We start from the raw sequence: 15,233 nt of genomic DNA on the forward strand, positions 1-15,233 counted from the left end.
CACCTAAACATTGTACTGAGAAAAAAAATCCTAATGAACTTTTTTTTGGTTCAAAGGCTTTAGTTCATTTGCTAGCTTTACACTCTCAGACCTTACAATCTATTGCCAGAGATGAGATAAAGCTTTTTTTTTATCACTTTTAAAAATTTTTTTTTCGGGAGGAGGGGGTTAACCTATTTTTGAATATTTTGAATATTTCAAATGGCTAGCAGAAAAATCATCCACCTTTATTTCCCCAACAAATATTAGAGTTGAAACTCAGGGGCGTAAATTAGTGAATGAATGAAAAATATCTTAGAGAGTAGGATAAACGAGAAATGGACCAGCTTTCATCCCTATTACAAGATGACGCCTAATATCAGCGTGTTATCTTTCGGCTCAGAACCGGACACAACAGAATGAGACAACATATGTACCGGAAGCTAAAAGTTGGAACCAGTGAAACCTGTCCTTGTGGAGCATCACCAGAGAACGCTGACCAAGTCCTTCCAAGCTGAACGCTATATCAAGAGGCCCGAACAAGACTCTGGCCCCAAATCCCCCCCCCCCTATAGAACTAAAACTATACGGAGAACTGCCTGATCTGGAAACTAGTGCGCGGTTCATCTCAGATATAGGATTACTGATCTGAACCCTCCAACAAGAAAAAATGAGAACGAAGAAACGAATCCTCGATTCCATTTACCACTCGGCAACAATACAATATATAACGAATCGGCAGGTTAGGGTTAATGCATGTTTTGCTAGCATCATGTGGGAAATTAGAATTTCGACATGTAATCTTGACCCTGGGACTTCAAGTACATTTACCATATCTTTCACGGGAGATGGATTCGTATAAGAATTTATCACCAATGCGTAAAGGATCCTTCAGTTTTGATGAAAAACCTGCCATAATGTATAGGAGTCTGTGCAATACTGTAAATGAGTTTACATTTCTGTAAAGTATATCTGCAATGTTGTAAAGGTGCTTGCAATACAATGAAGAATCAGGGCCGGCCTAAGACAATTGGAGGCTCTAGACAAAGTGATTTGATGGCCCCAAATGAAACAGAAAAATAGAAAATAAAGACCTAAAATGTAAAATTACGCAATTTATTGAAGACTTAGGCTAGTATACCCCAACAATAACATTGGGCACAAGTTTCGCGACTTCTTCTATAAAAAAATGTTTAGAGTTTAGTGCGAGGCCCCCTCCAACAGGAAGCCCTGGGCCTTGGAGGAATTCCGCAATGTTGTAAAAGAACTTACACTGTTGTAAATGTGATATATTGTTATTGAAACTATAAAATAAACATAGTAGTCTCTAAATGTGCATACATCAAATTACTGAAGTTGTAGACCAGGTTATTATATATTACATATATCTGGTGCATATATACATATACATATATAGTGACATTTGTTTCTAGCAAATTACCAACAATGCAAACATAGAGCGCCCTCTGGCGCCCAAACTATTCCAAGGATGAGAGAATAATTGTACGTCTAAGCCAGTGAATTTAGACCTGGATTATATCCTGTGTGGTCTGGAGGTTGGAGAAAACAAAATAGGGAGGCTACTCTAGCGTGAGACATTTTGGAAAGTCTAACCCCCCCCCCCCCCCCCCCGTTTTTTTTTTGGACATTTTTTCCCACTCGTAATTCTTCTACTATGGGGTCATCATTTCTTCTCTCCCATTTTTTTTTCTTTCAATTAACTTGTTTCCCCCGGATTCGGTAGTACTCTCCCTTCTCTCTCCTATTTCTTTCTTAATCTTTTTGTTTTGAAAAGATTGGCCGCTGTGTTTTCATACGGGACCCACTCAAACATGACGCTAGGGGTGTCTCGTGAAGCGGTTTTCCACCAATCGGAATGGTTTTCATTTTCAAAACATCTCGTCGGGGCATCACGGGGAAGGTGCCGTGACGTCATTTGCTTATGTTTACACTGCCACAGGCGACTGAGCGGCCACTGTACACATCGCATTAGCGCGGACAGACATTGTCATCATTTCTAGTCACGAGTTGTGCCCACAAGTCAAAACTGGGACAAATGAGATGTCACATGACCACTGATACATCCCTTCCCGCCTTTTTTTTTTTTAGTACAACGGTCGACATAACATTCTCGTCTGTCTTTCTCCATCTTGTTTTTGTTTTGTTGTCCTTAGCAACAAATTGCAAAAGTTATGCTTAGTTCCCTTTGTTTATGCAACAATCTCTGAGGCAACAGCACCGGGAGGTGGGGGGGGGGGGGGGGAAAGCAAACTGTTAAGTTGACGGAAAAACAAACTGGGCAGACATTAACTCTATCTCGACGTAATTATTTCCCGTGCTCAGAAGAAATTATTCATTTTTCCCCATTTGTATTTCAGAACCCTGTAAGGGTTAAACTTCAAGAACATTTTCTTTTAATCAGAAAATGTTATAACTAGTAGAGATTAATGCGTGCCGCTTTTATATGACACGAATTAAAGTTTGTGAACCCCAAAAAATAAAGCTAATTTACTGGGGGTCAAATCAACGATGGTATCGTCAATCAGGAGAGAAAGAGTTAAAGAAAAGAAAGACTTTCCCCTAGATAAAACCTTCAGAACTGAACAGCACGAGGAAAAACATGAACGTAACTTATCAACATGACTGATTCAACGGCATGAACATAACTTATCAACATGACTGACTCAACGGCATGAACGTAACTTATCAACATGACTGACTCAACGGCATCAACGTAACTTATCAACATGACTGACTCAACGGCATCAACGTAACTTATCAACATGACTGACTCAACGGCATAAATTGATTCTACTTTGAGGTTTTCCTCACACTAATAAACTAGGCTTCAAATGGGCTTTATGTAAATCATAGGCTTTATTTATTAAGTGTCTACGAAGCAGTGACGTAAACGTGGAGAAAGGGGGTCCAAATTAAAAACTCAGTTCTTTAATGGGCCTCTTTTTATGGCAGACACAAGCTCGGTTGATGTGGTACAGAGAAGAAAAATGGGGGAGTTTTCAAAATGTGCTCGGCCTTTGGCCTCGCTTCTAATCCAAGCGTCTTTGGATACGAACAATCGGTAATAGGGATGTAATAATTTTCGTTTTCCTTAAATCTTTCCCAAACAGAGTCTCCCAACACTGACTGGAAAAACCATGCCAAAGTGAAACCTTAAGCAGTCCTAGCTTATTCAATTATTTAACTGACACAAAGATGTGATCTTTTTTAAAATACATAAATAAAACAGGAATTGCAAAGCCCCTTTAACCCTGAACTTGGCCTGAACCCCATTTAGTCGATCACATCTTCGTAGTTCAAGACCTAACACTACGATATAGCCAGCTCTAACATTTGACACTGTAAATGTAATGAAAGGAATCAAAAGACCGCAAATAATAGCATCACAATACGTTGACACATATATACATGAGACATTGCTACTTGCAGATCTCTTGTTTAACAGAAAGCTTAGTCATGAGAAGACAAAACTTATCTAATCAAAGCAACGAAATTTACCGTTGTGGAGAGCCACAAGAGAATGCCGACCATGTCTATAAAAGCTCCATCATAAGGCCCGAAATAACCCACAAAACACTTCTCTAAAAGAAAAAGTTTATTGAAGATATTCCTGATCTGGAAACTTCAGCACTGAAATCTCCATCATGAGGCCCAAACCAGACACTGCCACCCCCGCGCCCTCCCCCCTCCCAAAAAAAAAACAACTTTTGTAGAAGAAAAGGTTTGTGAAGACTTAGTGAAGAGCTTCCTTATAAAGATACTTCTGTTCAGTTCATCCCAGACTTCGGATCTGAGCCCTCCAATGTAATAATGAGAAGGCAGAAGAAATGAAACCTTAATTTGTTCAACTTTACTGAAACATTTATGAACTCACTAATAGAGATTTCATTTCTCAGGTATTTTCTCCTTCAGTTGTTAAAAATTGTTAATTTGTTAAATTGGTGGCAAAAGTGCATGCTTATAAAATGGTTTACTTAAAGATGATATTGTACCCGAGATTTTTAAGATTTGAACTGCTCAACAAGTTCAAAACCAGTTAGAGCCAGGCCTACCGGACACACGCGCCCAACTCTTGACCAGTTATTTGACTCCAGGGCGTATCAATTTTGGCGCTTATTTACTTTCCTGAGACGTCTTCAGTCAGAAGTCATTCCGTCCAAAGTCTAGACATTTGGTGAACGGCGCTAGGAGGTGAGGGCTACAATTAAGTGGTCAGCTAATGCAATTAATCAACAAGCACGAGCCTGAGAGGTCAAGAGGAATTGATGAATGGACAGTCCAGGGGTACTCGGCGTTGCATGCGGTCAGTACTGGTCATCGGTGAGAAGGATCGAATTCCAGCGCGTGGTCAAGAGGGGCTTAGCCTAATGTCTTAGTTAGACAAAGAGTGGACAGGTGTGGACTGAAGAAGAGGGGACGCGAGTGTGGAAGAGTAAGAGGGAAGGAAAGAGAGATTATATAAATGGATGGATTAATAAAGAGAGAGAGATTATATAAATGGATGAATTAATAAAGAGAGAGAGAGAAAGAGAGATTATATAAATGGATAGATTAATAAAGAGGGAGAGAGAGAGAGAAAGAGAGATTATATAAATGGATGGATTAATAAAGAGAGAGAGAGAGAAAGAGAGATTATATAACTGGATGGATTAATAAAGAGAGAGAGAGAGATTATATAAATGGATGGATTAATAATGAGAGAGAGAGAAAGAGAGATTATATAAATGGATGGATTAATAAAGAGAGCGAGAAAGAGATTATATAAATAGATGGATTAATAAAGAGAGAGAGATTATATAAATGGATGGATTAATAAAGAGAGAATGAGAAAGAGAGATTATATTAATGAATGGATTAATAAAGAGAGAGAGAGATTATATAAATAGATGGATTAATAAAGAGAGAGAGATTATATAAATGGATGGATAAATAAAGAGAGCGAGAAAGAGACTATATAAATAGATGGATTAATAAAGAGAGAGAGAGATTATATAAATAGATGGATTAATAAAGAGAGAGAGAGAGAGAGAGAGAGAGAGATTATATAAATGGATGGATCAATAAAGAGAGAGAAAAAAAAAAAAACAACTTTCAACTTTAAAACTTTAACAAAACATGCACAGATTTGTGACATGGCTACTCAGAAGGCCAGAACAATGAAACATTAAGAAACTAAATGCTCATTCATCTATTTACTGCTAAACAATAGACGCATTTATATCCGAGCCCCGTTTTTGTCTTCTATAATTGGTCTGCATCCATCATCATACTTTTCCATTGTACAGATGACGTCATAGGCCTGTACGACGTGGCAACGAGCTATTGGTCTCCACTGCCCATAGGTTGTGACGTTGCAAGGCCTTATGTGAAGATTGGCGAAGTGGAGATTGGAGAAACCTTCAAAAGGCATTAGTCACCCCCCCCCCCCCCACCTCGACCTTCACACAACAATACAGATTATACTCTTTCTCTTTAGACATTTTTAATCCAATCTGCCTAATGGTACAATGAATTTTATATGTAAAAATAACACATTACATTATTACATAACAAAAGGGTCATAAAGATATCTAAAATTGTTGCCTTGTAGTGCGTAGGATTTAATCATCTTCTTTTTGAAGTAACGTCTGTATTTTATAAGATAAGATATGCTCGATAGACTGTTGTTCGAACGTCTCGCTGGTCCCGGGATCATACCCTGCCCGCAGCCATCCGCCATCGTCCTGCCGGAGGTATGGACTAGGAAGTAGATTATCTTCAACTCTGAAGGAATATTCGAAACAAGACATCAATAATTAATCAATACTCTGTTGGTAGAAGTTTGAAAGTGCCGGTTAACTCGGTGTTACAGGCCGGATTGGGAACGCGGGCCGTAGGCTGTGCATCACTTTTATAGGAAGTTCTTACTCAAGCCTTAAACTCATTGTGATTTTTTTTAGCTCAGCTCTACCTGTATCTCCATCTTGTTGGATTCATTAATCTAAGAAACTGTGAAATCAATTGTATGCGTCACGGTAGGAGGAAATGGCCGAGGAACCTGCCCCCCTTTTCACTAATAGTCTCTGCTTCCAACCTCAGCTATCATTCATTATACTTTCTAAACAAATATTAAACCAGGCTTAAAAAATAAAAGTGCGGGGGGGGGCGGGGGTAGGACAAACTCCCCTCTGCCCAGTCCACGGCGTCATTATTCCATCTGAGTCAGTCTACTGGAGCTCATTAACTGTAAACTCATATACAAAAAAAAAAAAAGAGAGAGAGAGCAAGGAGAGAGAGAGAAAGATGGAGAGAGAGAGTGTGTGTGTGTGTGTCAGAGAGAAGGGAAGACCAGAAAGGAGAAAGAAAAAAAAAACACAAGTCAAGGAATGTGAAAAACCAAGAAAGCCACGAAGTTGAGACCGAGGTAAATCACTACACGTCTAGTCACTTAGCTTGGATAAACTGACTTCTAGTTCAATTCTTAATTGCTTCAAAGAATCTCAAAACTGAGGACTTTTTTTTTCATCACTTGACGTGAGAGTCTACCAATATTGTCCGGAAAATTAAAATAAAATCTTCATAGATTTATTTTTTTTACTTTATTTGTATTTCTGTTTTTTTAACATTTTAAATTTGAAAACCATTGATTCATAGAAGTATGTATTAATGATTTTTTTTTAAACATTCAATTACTATTTATCTACGAAAATATTTTCAACTTTATGTGTAGATGTATTTGTCTACACATCTTCTATTGTTGAGGTATTCAAACACATAATAATTGTATTTTTAGCGCTTACCCCACTAATGAAAAAGTCGATATTATTTTTGTACTCTCTGTCTGTCTTTCCGTCTGTCTATTAAAAAAGCTAAAACCACTAATATTAATTAAATGTAAAAAGGCTGTTAGCTTAAATCGATAGGCTTATGGAATCAAAATGATTCGCAACTGACAATGCTACTTCGATATTGATCATTATGTACGGTAACCTTCGAGAACAACTGGTGCGCAACGGCCGCCATCTAGCACATTCTTCTTGTATACTAGTATTTATGATGTGTAAGTGTGTGTGTGTGTGTGTGTGTGACGAGGTCACATTTAATTTTCTTTTGGAATATATTTATATTCTAAAGTAGAAAGTAAGGCGTAAGTATGTTTGCCCCACATAGAAATCAAAACCGTTTGACCAATCTCGATAAAACTTGGCATAAATGTTCCTTGGGTGCTAACTGGAACTGTGACTTGTGTATAGTAGCCCTAACATTTGTCGAAATGTGTCCATCTATGCTTTAAACCTTTTACAACGTCACTGGATGGCTGCCTGGTCGTTCGGTTTGCGCGCTGGACTGTCGTTCAGATTTATCGATGGTCCTGGTTTCAGGCCCTGCCCGCTTCCATCCCCCGTCGTCCTGCGGGAGGTTTGGACTAGGAAATAAACTATCTTCAACTCTGAAGGAACATCCGAAACATGTAGAACATTTTGCTATCAAATGTATATATTTTTTTTTTATTTATACAAGGTAAAGTCCCCTTTCAGACTTTGCGATGATGTAAAGGTCATCTATTTCTGTGGATCATGGTTAACGGGTAAACCCGTTTTAATTGCACTTTATATTTAATTCATCTCGCGTTTTTTTCATTTTTAATAGATATAGTAAACCCATTCTAGCAAAACTACTTTTATTTTCATGGCGAAAGAGAAAAACTTGAAAGGAACATTATCTAAGTTAAACATACATCTAAATTTAATCCACTTTGATTAGTAATACACAAACTAAGGCCCGCAGGCCGCGGGTAATGTCTGGCTAGTATATATACATATATACACAGGGCTTTTTTTTGTGACGATACTTACATGTACCGGCACCTTTTTGAATGTTGGGAAAAAAATAATTACTTTTCTTGTATTTTAGCTTATTATTAATTTATTAGTAGTTAAAAGTTAGGCAATCCATCACTGAGTACCAGCACCTATTTTTTATTACAAAAAAAAGCACTGCATATATGTATATATCCAGCTTAGAAGACCACCTTTGATATGTGAAGTAACAGACATTCAATAAATAAAATTCCAGAAGAGCAAAAAAAAAAAAAAAAACGCCAAAGGGAAAAAAGAAAAAATGTGGGGTAAACCAGGTCGGAGGCTGATATAAATATTTTATCTATTTATAAAATAGCTTTTAAAAAAAAAAGGTTTGGTAGACTCTCGCCATTGTGATAAATTGGTGTTGATTGGTTGAACTGAAGCAAGATGGATGCCAGATTGGAAGGGAGCAGACGAGTTGAAACTGATAAAGGGGGAGAAAAAAAAACGTCAGTTCTGTTTCGAGTTGAAGGATACAATAAGATGTGGAGTGAGGGGGGGATGGGTGGAGTCACGGATAAAGAAATAGTATGGTGGGGGGGGGGGGATGTGAAGTCAACAGAAGTAAATCTACTATGATGAAAACAGGAAAACTAAATGGCTAGTCAAAATCAAAGATGAATACACAGTGGAGATTTAAAAGAAACAATTTTAATTTCTGATTCAAAAAGTGGAACTAGTGTGGGGAGTGGAACAATTATTTTTGAAATATGTGGTCATTGACACTGCAGAACAACAAAATTATTACTAAATAGTTAATTTGTAAGACATTGCTTTGTAAGACATTGTTTTGTCAGACATTGTTTTGTAATAATTTGTTTTGTAAGACATTGTTTTGTCAGACATTGTTTTGTAAGACATTGTTTAGTAAGACATTGTTTTGTAAGACATTGTTTTGTAAGACATTGTTTAGTAAGACATTGTTTTGTAAGACATTGTTTAGTAAGACATTGTTTAGTAAGACATTGCTTTGCTCAAGCGGGGAAATAAGACTAAAGTTTACCTTTTTACAAAAATTAAAAGTAGCAAAATATAGCTCAATATTTTAAGAAATAACCTTCCTTTTTATATCAAATAAATAAATTAATTAGCATTAATTCATTGACTATTTGGCTACTTTATTTAAAATTGATTAATGTTTTACCATCGACTATGATTACTTATGCGAAATTTCAGCTTGATTCTACAATGGGAGAAAAAAACGTGTGCAAAACATAGTAGGGGAAATAACTCCACACATATAGCTTCATCTCTCAATAAGTAGCATTTTTTCCCATTTTTGATATCAAGAAACAAAATTAATTACGAATAATTAATGAACTATTTTTTTGATCGATTCATGACATGTTAGGTACAACTTATGGTTTAACTTGATCCGAGAATGGGTGTTGAGAAATTAGTGTACGAAAATTTTACCGGACAGACAGACATAGTTGATACAAGCGTTTGTTACCACGTCTCAGGTCTATTGGTCTCCACAGCCCACAGGTTGCGACGTCACAGGTCAGTGGTGAGGCCCTCTATAACGAGAGATCTCGGATGAGGGGAATGATGCATGCGTCTGTGTGTGTCTTGAATTGATAGGGTGAGTGCGGCTCTATCAATAACAGAGTCAAAGGTTGCCTAGAAGGGTTGGCGAGTTGGGAAACCGCCCCAGGCATCGCGCCTTTGAGGGCGGGGGCCCGCGATAAAAGAGAATCTTTTGTCACCATAAGTCCAACATACAAGTATTCCTGGTCTGATCGCCCAAGGCCCCTCGGAGATGACTCGTCATAGAAGGTCGCAGGTCAGTGGTCATTCCTTCTATAATGAATAGTCCCCCCCCCCCCCTCGCACTGCTATGGCCGCTTCTTATAAAGTAGAGATTGAGATAGCTAATGAGTAGATCATACATTGTCCAATTCAGATGTCATTTTGGACTTAGAAGCGTTTTACCATTTAGATCTTAACAATTCGAAATTCTTCAAAAGTTTTTTTGTGTTATTTGGTTTGTGTTGACTTTTTTTTCAGTCAGTAATTGTGCTTGGTAGGGTTGCCAGGATTTTCTAAATTGGCCTATTTGCATTAATTGCAACTACAATCCCCAAATTCTACCCAGGGTTACTAAATAGCTCCTCCTTTGTTGTCGAAGTTGACAACCATCTCATTTTATATTAATTCAAAGAAGACTGGTGACTCCCATCTTTTGAAAAGGCGGCGTCATACAGGCATTATTAGGATGGTTGTGTTGCAAAGCCGCACAAGGGTAACTAGACTTACCATATATTACTATAAGTACTTACTCGATTCACGTGCAAAGAGTGAGCGTAGTCAGATAGATATTAACATATGTAAATGAGGTCAACATAATCAGTTGGTAAGGCTAATGTTTATTCAGAGAAATCAAAGGCACATGAGAGCTAAAAATTTGAATTAATAATTAAGGCACAAAATGTTAATATCCAGTTACAATTAAAATCACCTGTACATTTTCTTGCTGAAAATAACATTTTCTACAAAATAATTGTAGATTACAATCAATCAAAATAAAATGCAAACACGGATTTCTGTCATGTATTCAAATTTCTTATGCAAATGAGTTATATGAAAAACACTAAACGTAAAAAGAACGAAAAAGAAAATGTAATTGACAATATTATGTAATAACAGTTTTAAAAAGGAATATCCAACATTATCCAATGCTGTTATTGTATACATAAACGTATCAAACATCTGCTAGTAAAAAGTATGCATAGAAGTAAAAACCATAATTAAAATTTTAACTTTGAAATACTGATATGGTACAATCACAAAGGGGCACTAGTGCAGTATAACAAAATATGTTTTTATTTTTTTTGTTTTTAAAAATTAATATAAATAAATAGACAAATAGGATCATAAGGCACATGATAACTACTGAAGACATTTTTATGCAAAAAAAAAAAAAATATTAAAGAATATGAGATAACAAGACACACACACACACACGAATATATTTCTTTTGATTTTGGCATTATCTCTGAAAAAAAAAATCTGAATAGGTATAATACTGCGATATTACTGAAGGCATAGGTTATATCAGGAGTCAACATAATTAATATAACTTTATACAATTTTGAGCAAGGGGATTTATATTGCGTCAAGAAAGTGCAATATTTAAATAATCTTTGAACAATTTTACACAAAACATATCAATCACTCAGACAATCAATCAATCAAACTATCAATCAATCCAATCATTCAAAAGCTAATTTATCAACCAACGATTTAGTTTCAAAAAACGCATTTATCAACTTTTATCCGAAGTTGAATTATAAATGCATCATGGGCGTCACTTGCATAGGCCGCATCACGAATGAAGAGATTAGAAACAAGGTTTTTACAGCTATGGGAGCGATGTCGCCCAAACAGATCTAGTGCCCACAAAATTCGGAAAGTGTTGTATAGAAACATCTTAACGCTGCAGAGAGGGGAAGGAGCCTATAGTCTTGGACATGCCATGAAAGCTTAACTCTTGAGCGCTTTTTCTTGAAGAGTTAGCTAACCTTGAGTTATTTAAAGGTTCCATAATTAAAATCGCATCCAGAAAATCATTCTGTACGGGCAACTTGCAACTCAAGAAAAACTGGTCGCCCCCACAACCGTTACGTTGATGTGAAAAAAAAAGGGATTTTAAATCAGTAAACATTGATACTGACCATAGGGAAGACATAGCCCTAGACCACACTAAATGGAGAGAGACGGTGACCAAGAAAGCTATGGAGAGCGAGAAAACATGGGCCTAAGCTCTTGAAGAAAAGCATGCCACATTAACAATGGCCAGGCCCTCTACCACCAAAGTGAAAGCCACCTTGACTTGAGGACGGGAGTGTCTCTCCAAAATAGGGCTCCACAGCCATATGCATATGAAAAAGTGTTCGAGATGAACCATAGTCGTTCTACTGCTGAAGGAGGCTAACCTATATATATTTGAAGTGTGAATAAGTGAATCCAGGAAATCGAATGGCTAGATTGTGGGTTTCACAATATCGCTGTTAATTGAACTCGACACAAGGAAATCAACTCTTGTCCTAATGATTACAGTTATCCACCCTTTAGATACTGAGTTTATAGGTCATTGTGAGGTCCATATAAATCACTGCCTCTTTTACTTATGGCCTTAATAGCCTTGTCTCTCTCAGAAGTTTCGATCTATGTGGCAGATATATAGGTCATCTGGTTCTGCAAACACACGAGGGTGTCATATGGCCAGCACAACGACCAAGTAGATACCCATTAAAGTTGATGGTCTCAGAGGCACTCTAAAGATCCCGAATTTAAAAATCACTGGCTTCATCAGGATTCGAACCTCAGTTTGGAAGCCGAACGCTTTACCACTCAGCCACCGCACCTCCCCTTATGGCATTGCGATACATGAAGTTTTTTGCATTGTGGCACTGAATGTTTGGCAAACAAAGTAAAAACAAATATTTGTACAGTTACGGTAATACATCTCAAGCGATCATTCATCGAATGTATATACAATTAAGTTAGTTTTTTTTATGTATATAAATCATGAAATACTGTGAATACCTTGAGAGAGGAACAGCACAATTAGTAACTGACTTATTCATCGTAAATAATGACATTGATATGCGCATAAAGTGTCAGCGAATGCTTGAGTAATAAAGTAATAAAGAGAATTATCTGGACATTGAATCTAGACATTATAAACAAGTGTAACATTGTTTTAGTTAATGTTAGGACATTTATTTTACATCAATAGCTTTTCAACTGCAAATTGATCATTTTGTAATGTTCATTCTTTCTTTCGATTATTCAACATATTATGAAAATCCGTGACCACACATGTCAGATTTGAGCGTCTAAATATCCTAGTAATGTATAGTGTCACAGACATTTGGTTAAGATCAATGTCAAGTCTCGATCCAAATGCAAGTAGCCAAAGTATTTTTTGACTCTGTGAAATGATTACATCCACTAACTAATCACCCAGGCTTCGAAAAAAGTCATATTGATTAATAACCAATACCTATTGCTTCGTTCTAACGTCACTTGTATCTTTAAGTAGACGCTCATTAAAGCTTGTCTAAGCTCAAATAGTCCTGATGTATCTTTTTTAAAAAAAAAAGAGATTAGTTCCGACACTCACAAAGTGTGATTGTACTTTACGTCATAACGGTCAGTTCAGTCCACTGAGGATAACGTCCGCAGCTTTGTTTCTGTTTAATTAGGCTTCTTGTACACGCTCCGGTTGACTGAATTAGCGTCACGTGATCAACGGTCGGGTTCAACCGTCGGTCACAATGGCCGATCTGATGACGTCATACTGGTCAGCACAGCCGGGGTTTTGTTGGGCGAAATGCTCTCCACGATGAGGGACAAACAATTGAGGCTCGAGGCTCCGTTCCCGCCTGCAGGGTCGTAGCCTGGGGATTGAAAAAAGAAAAAAAAATACATACATATTTTTGTTTAGTTTAATAGCTACTTTAAAATTAGCTTTAAATAATTTATTACATTTAAAATCAAATGTCAAATATTTCCTTTTTAGGTAACAATATAATTTTATTTCTAGTATTGAAAAGATCGACAATCTGTTTGTATACATTTCATTTTAATGACTATCCAATTAAATTTTTTTTTTACTGCACATCTATACCCAAGGCAGCGTTTCTTTAGCAGAGGGAAGACAAACGTTTTTACTAAGAGGGTGCATTAATGAACTTTTATTTTGAGGAATCCATTTTGTCATTATTTCAAATTTAATTACGTAAATCTCATATTTAAGTATCATTCAAGTAAAAATGACTTTTTAAACAATGTTTAATAAATGAACTTATTAGTTAAATTAATTAATTTGGATTATTCACACCATTTTCGCGTTAGAGGACTAGAAAATAAAATGAATTTTAAAATAACAATTTTATTTTACAGGAGAAAACTAAATACGTCTCCGCTGATGCGATTCTAAATTCTTCTCAACTCTTTCACGTTAGAACGGTCAAATCTACTCCGACTGACTTTCTAGTCAAAGTCTTTCGCGAGAAGAAACAAAGAGACACCAAACAGATGACAGAAAGGAAAGAAAGACCTTTAACTCTTTCCCTCCTAACTGACGATACCAGCGTTGATTCCACCAGAATATGGTAAATAATTACGGAGAGAAAGAGTTAAAGCATCCTTCTGTACCATGCCATGTCATATAAAGTAGAAAATAAACACCAAGTTTGAAGACACTTAAAGACACAGTTTTAAAAAAAGGGAGACCCCCCATCCGTTTCTCTTAACGGAAACGCCCACGTGAGATAGACAACGTCGTCAGGGTTTTGTTTGGCTTCCCTAACTTGACGACAATACGAACTGACGATCCTGTGATATCGATGTAGTCGAAAGTGTAGTGATAGGCAGCTCTGCGGCTAGCTTGACGGGGGCCAACAGATCTGCATATCTGTTACACATCGCGGCCAGGTGGAAGCGTGATAAGGGCGCCGTGTACCTGTATCTGATGGAAGCAGCGCCCAGAGACGCCGCATATATGACGAGCCATTGAAAAGCCATGAGATAATGATGAAAATGGATTTAATATTATGAAATATTATGCCCCAAAAGTTTTGACCAAAACATTTTAGTATGTATAGGTACTTAGACGTACTTTAACGAACTTTCACGGATTTTCACGAACTTTCACGGACTTTTACGGACTTTCACGGGATGTGGCCGAGAGGTGAAACGCTAGATTTTAAAGCGAGAGCTCGTGAGCTTAGATCTCTGTGGAGTTTCGGTGTTCGATTTTGGGAGCTCAGAACATCGTTGATTGATTGATTGATTGATTGACAGATTGATTGTATGTTTTACATGTTTTGGATGTTCCTTCAGATTCTGAAAATACATCCTAGGCTAAATCTCTAGCAGGACGACGGGGGATGGCATCGGGCAGGGTTCGCAACTTTGACCTACAAGACCACAGAACGACAATCCAGAGCGCACGTCACATGACTAGGTAGCCCAACTAACACGTAATGGTGTGTGTGTGCGTCTGAGTGTTTCTATGGTGACGGTGGGACGATGTTAGCGATTGGTTGTGAATGATGCAAGATTAGTAGCACTGTTTTCAGCGCTCTTAGTTAGGGGAGACGACTTCAGAACGTGAGACTGAAAAGAATAGTTATTGTAGTGAATTAGATTTTCTTAAAAATACAATTTTATAATATTAATAAAGTCTACTACATTTTTTTATTTCATATATTATAGTTCACAAAAGAAGTTATTTCTTATCTTATCTTATCTTATATAATACAGACGTTGCTTCAAAAAAGAAGATATTTACGTCCTACGCGTCATGCATTTAGTCATGCATATTAACCAATGACTTAAATTCTGCCAAGTCACTGGTTTTCCTGGCTAGCTCAG

At 37.1% G+C, this 15,233-nt stretch overlaps 1 protein-coding gene across 1 annotated transcript in view; it reads right to left on the reverse strand.

Annotated features, from left to right (window-relative positions):
• Window positions 1-10,203: 10,203 nt before the first annotated feature.
• Window positions 10,204-15,233, reverse strand: part of LOC106068368 (myogenic factor 6-like) — a 49,281-nt gene continuing 44,251 nt past the window's right edge. The window contains exon 3 of the mRNA XM_056034191.1: window positions 10,204-13,252. Within this exon, the coding sequence (XP_055890166.1) occupies window positions 13,125-13,252 (128 nt within the window). The 3' untranslated portion in view covers window positions 10,204-13,124. The remainder of the gene's footprint in view (window positions 13,253-15,233) is intronic.

Source organism: Biomphalaria glabrata, chromosome 6 (genome assembly GCF_947242115.1).
Source record: "Biomphalaria glabrata chromosome 6, xgBioGlab47.1, whole genome shotgun sequence".
NCBI lineage: Eukaryota > Metazoa > Mollusca > Gastropoda > Planorbidae > Biomphalaria > Biomphalaria glabrata.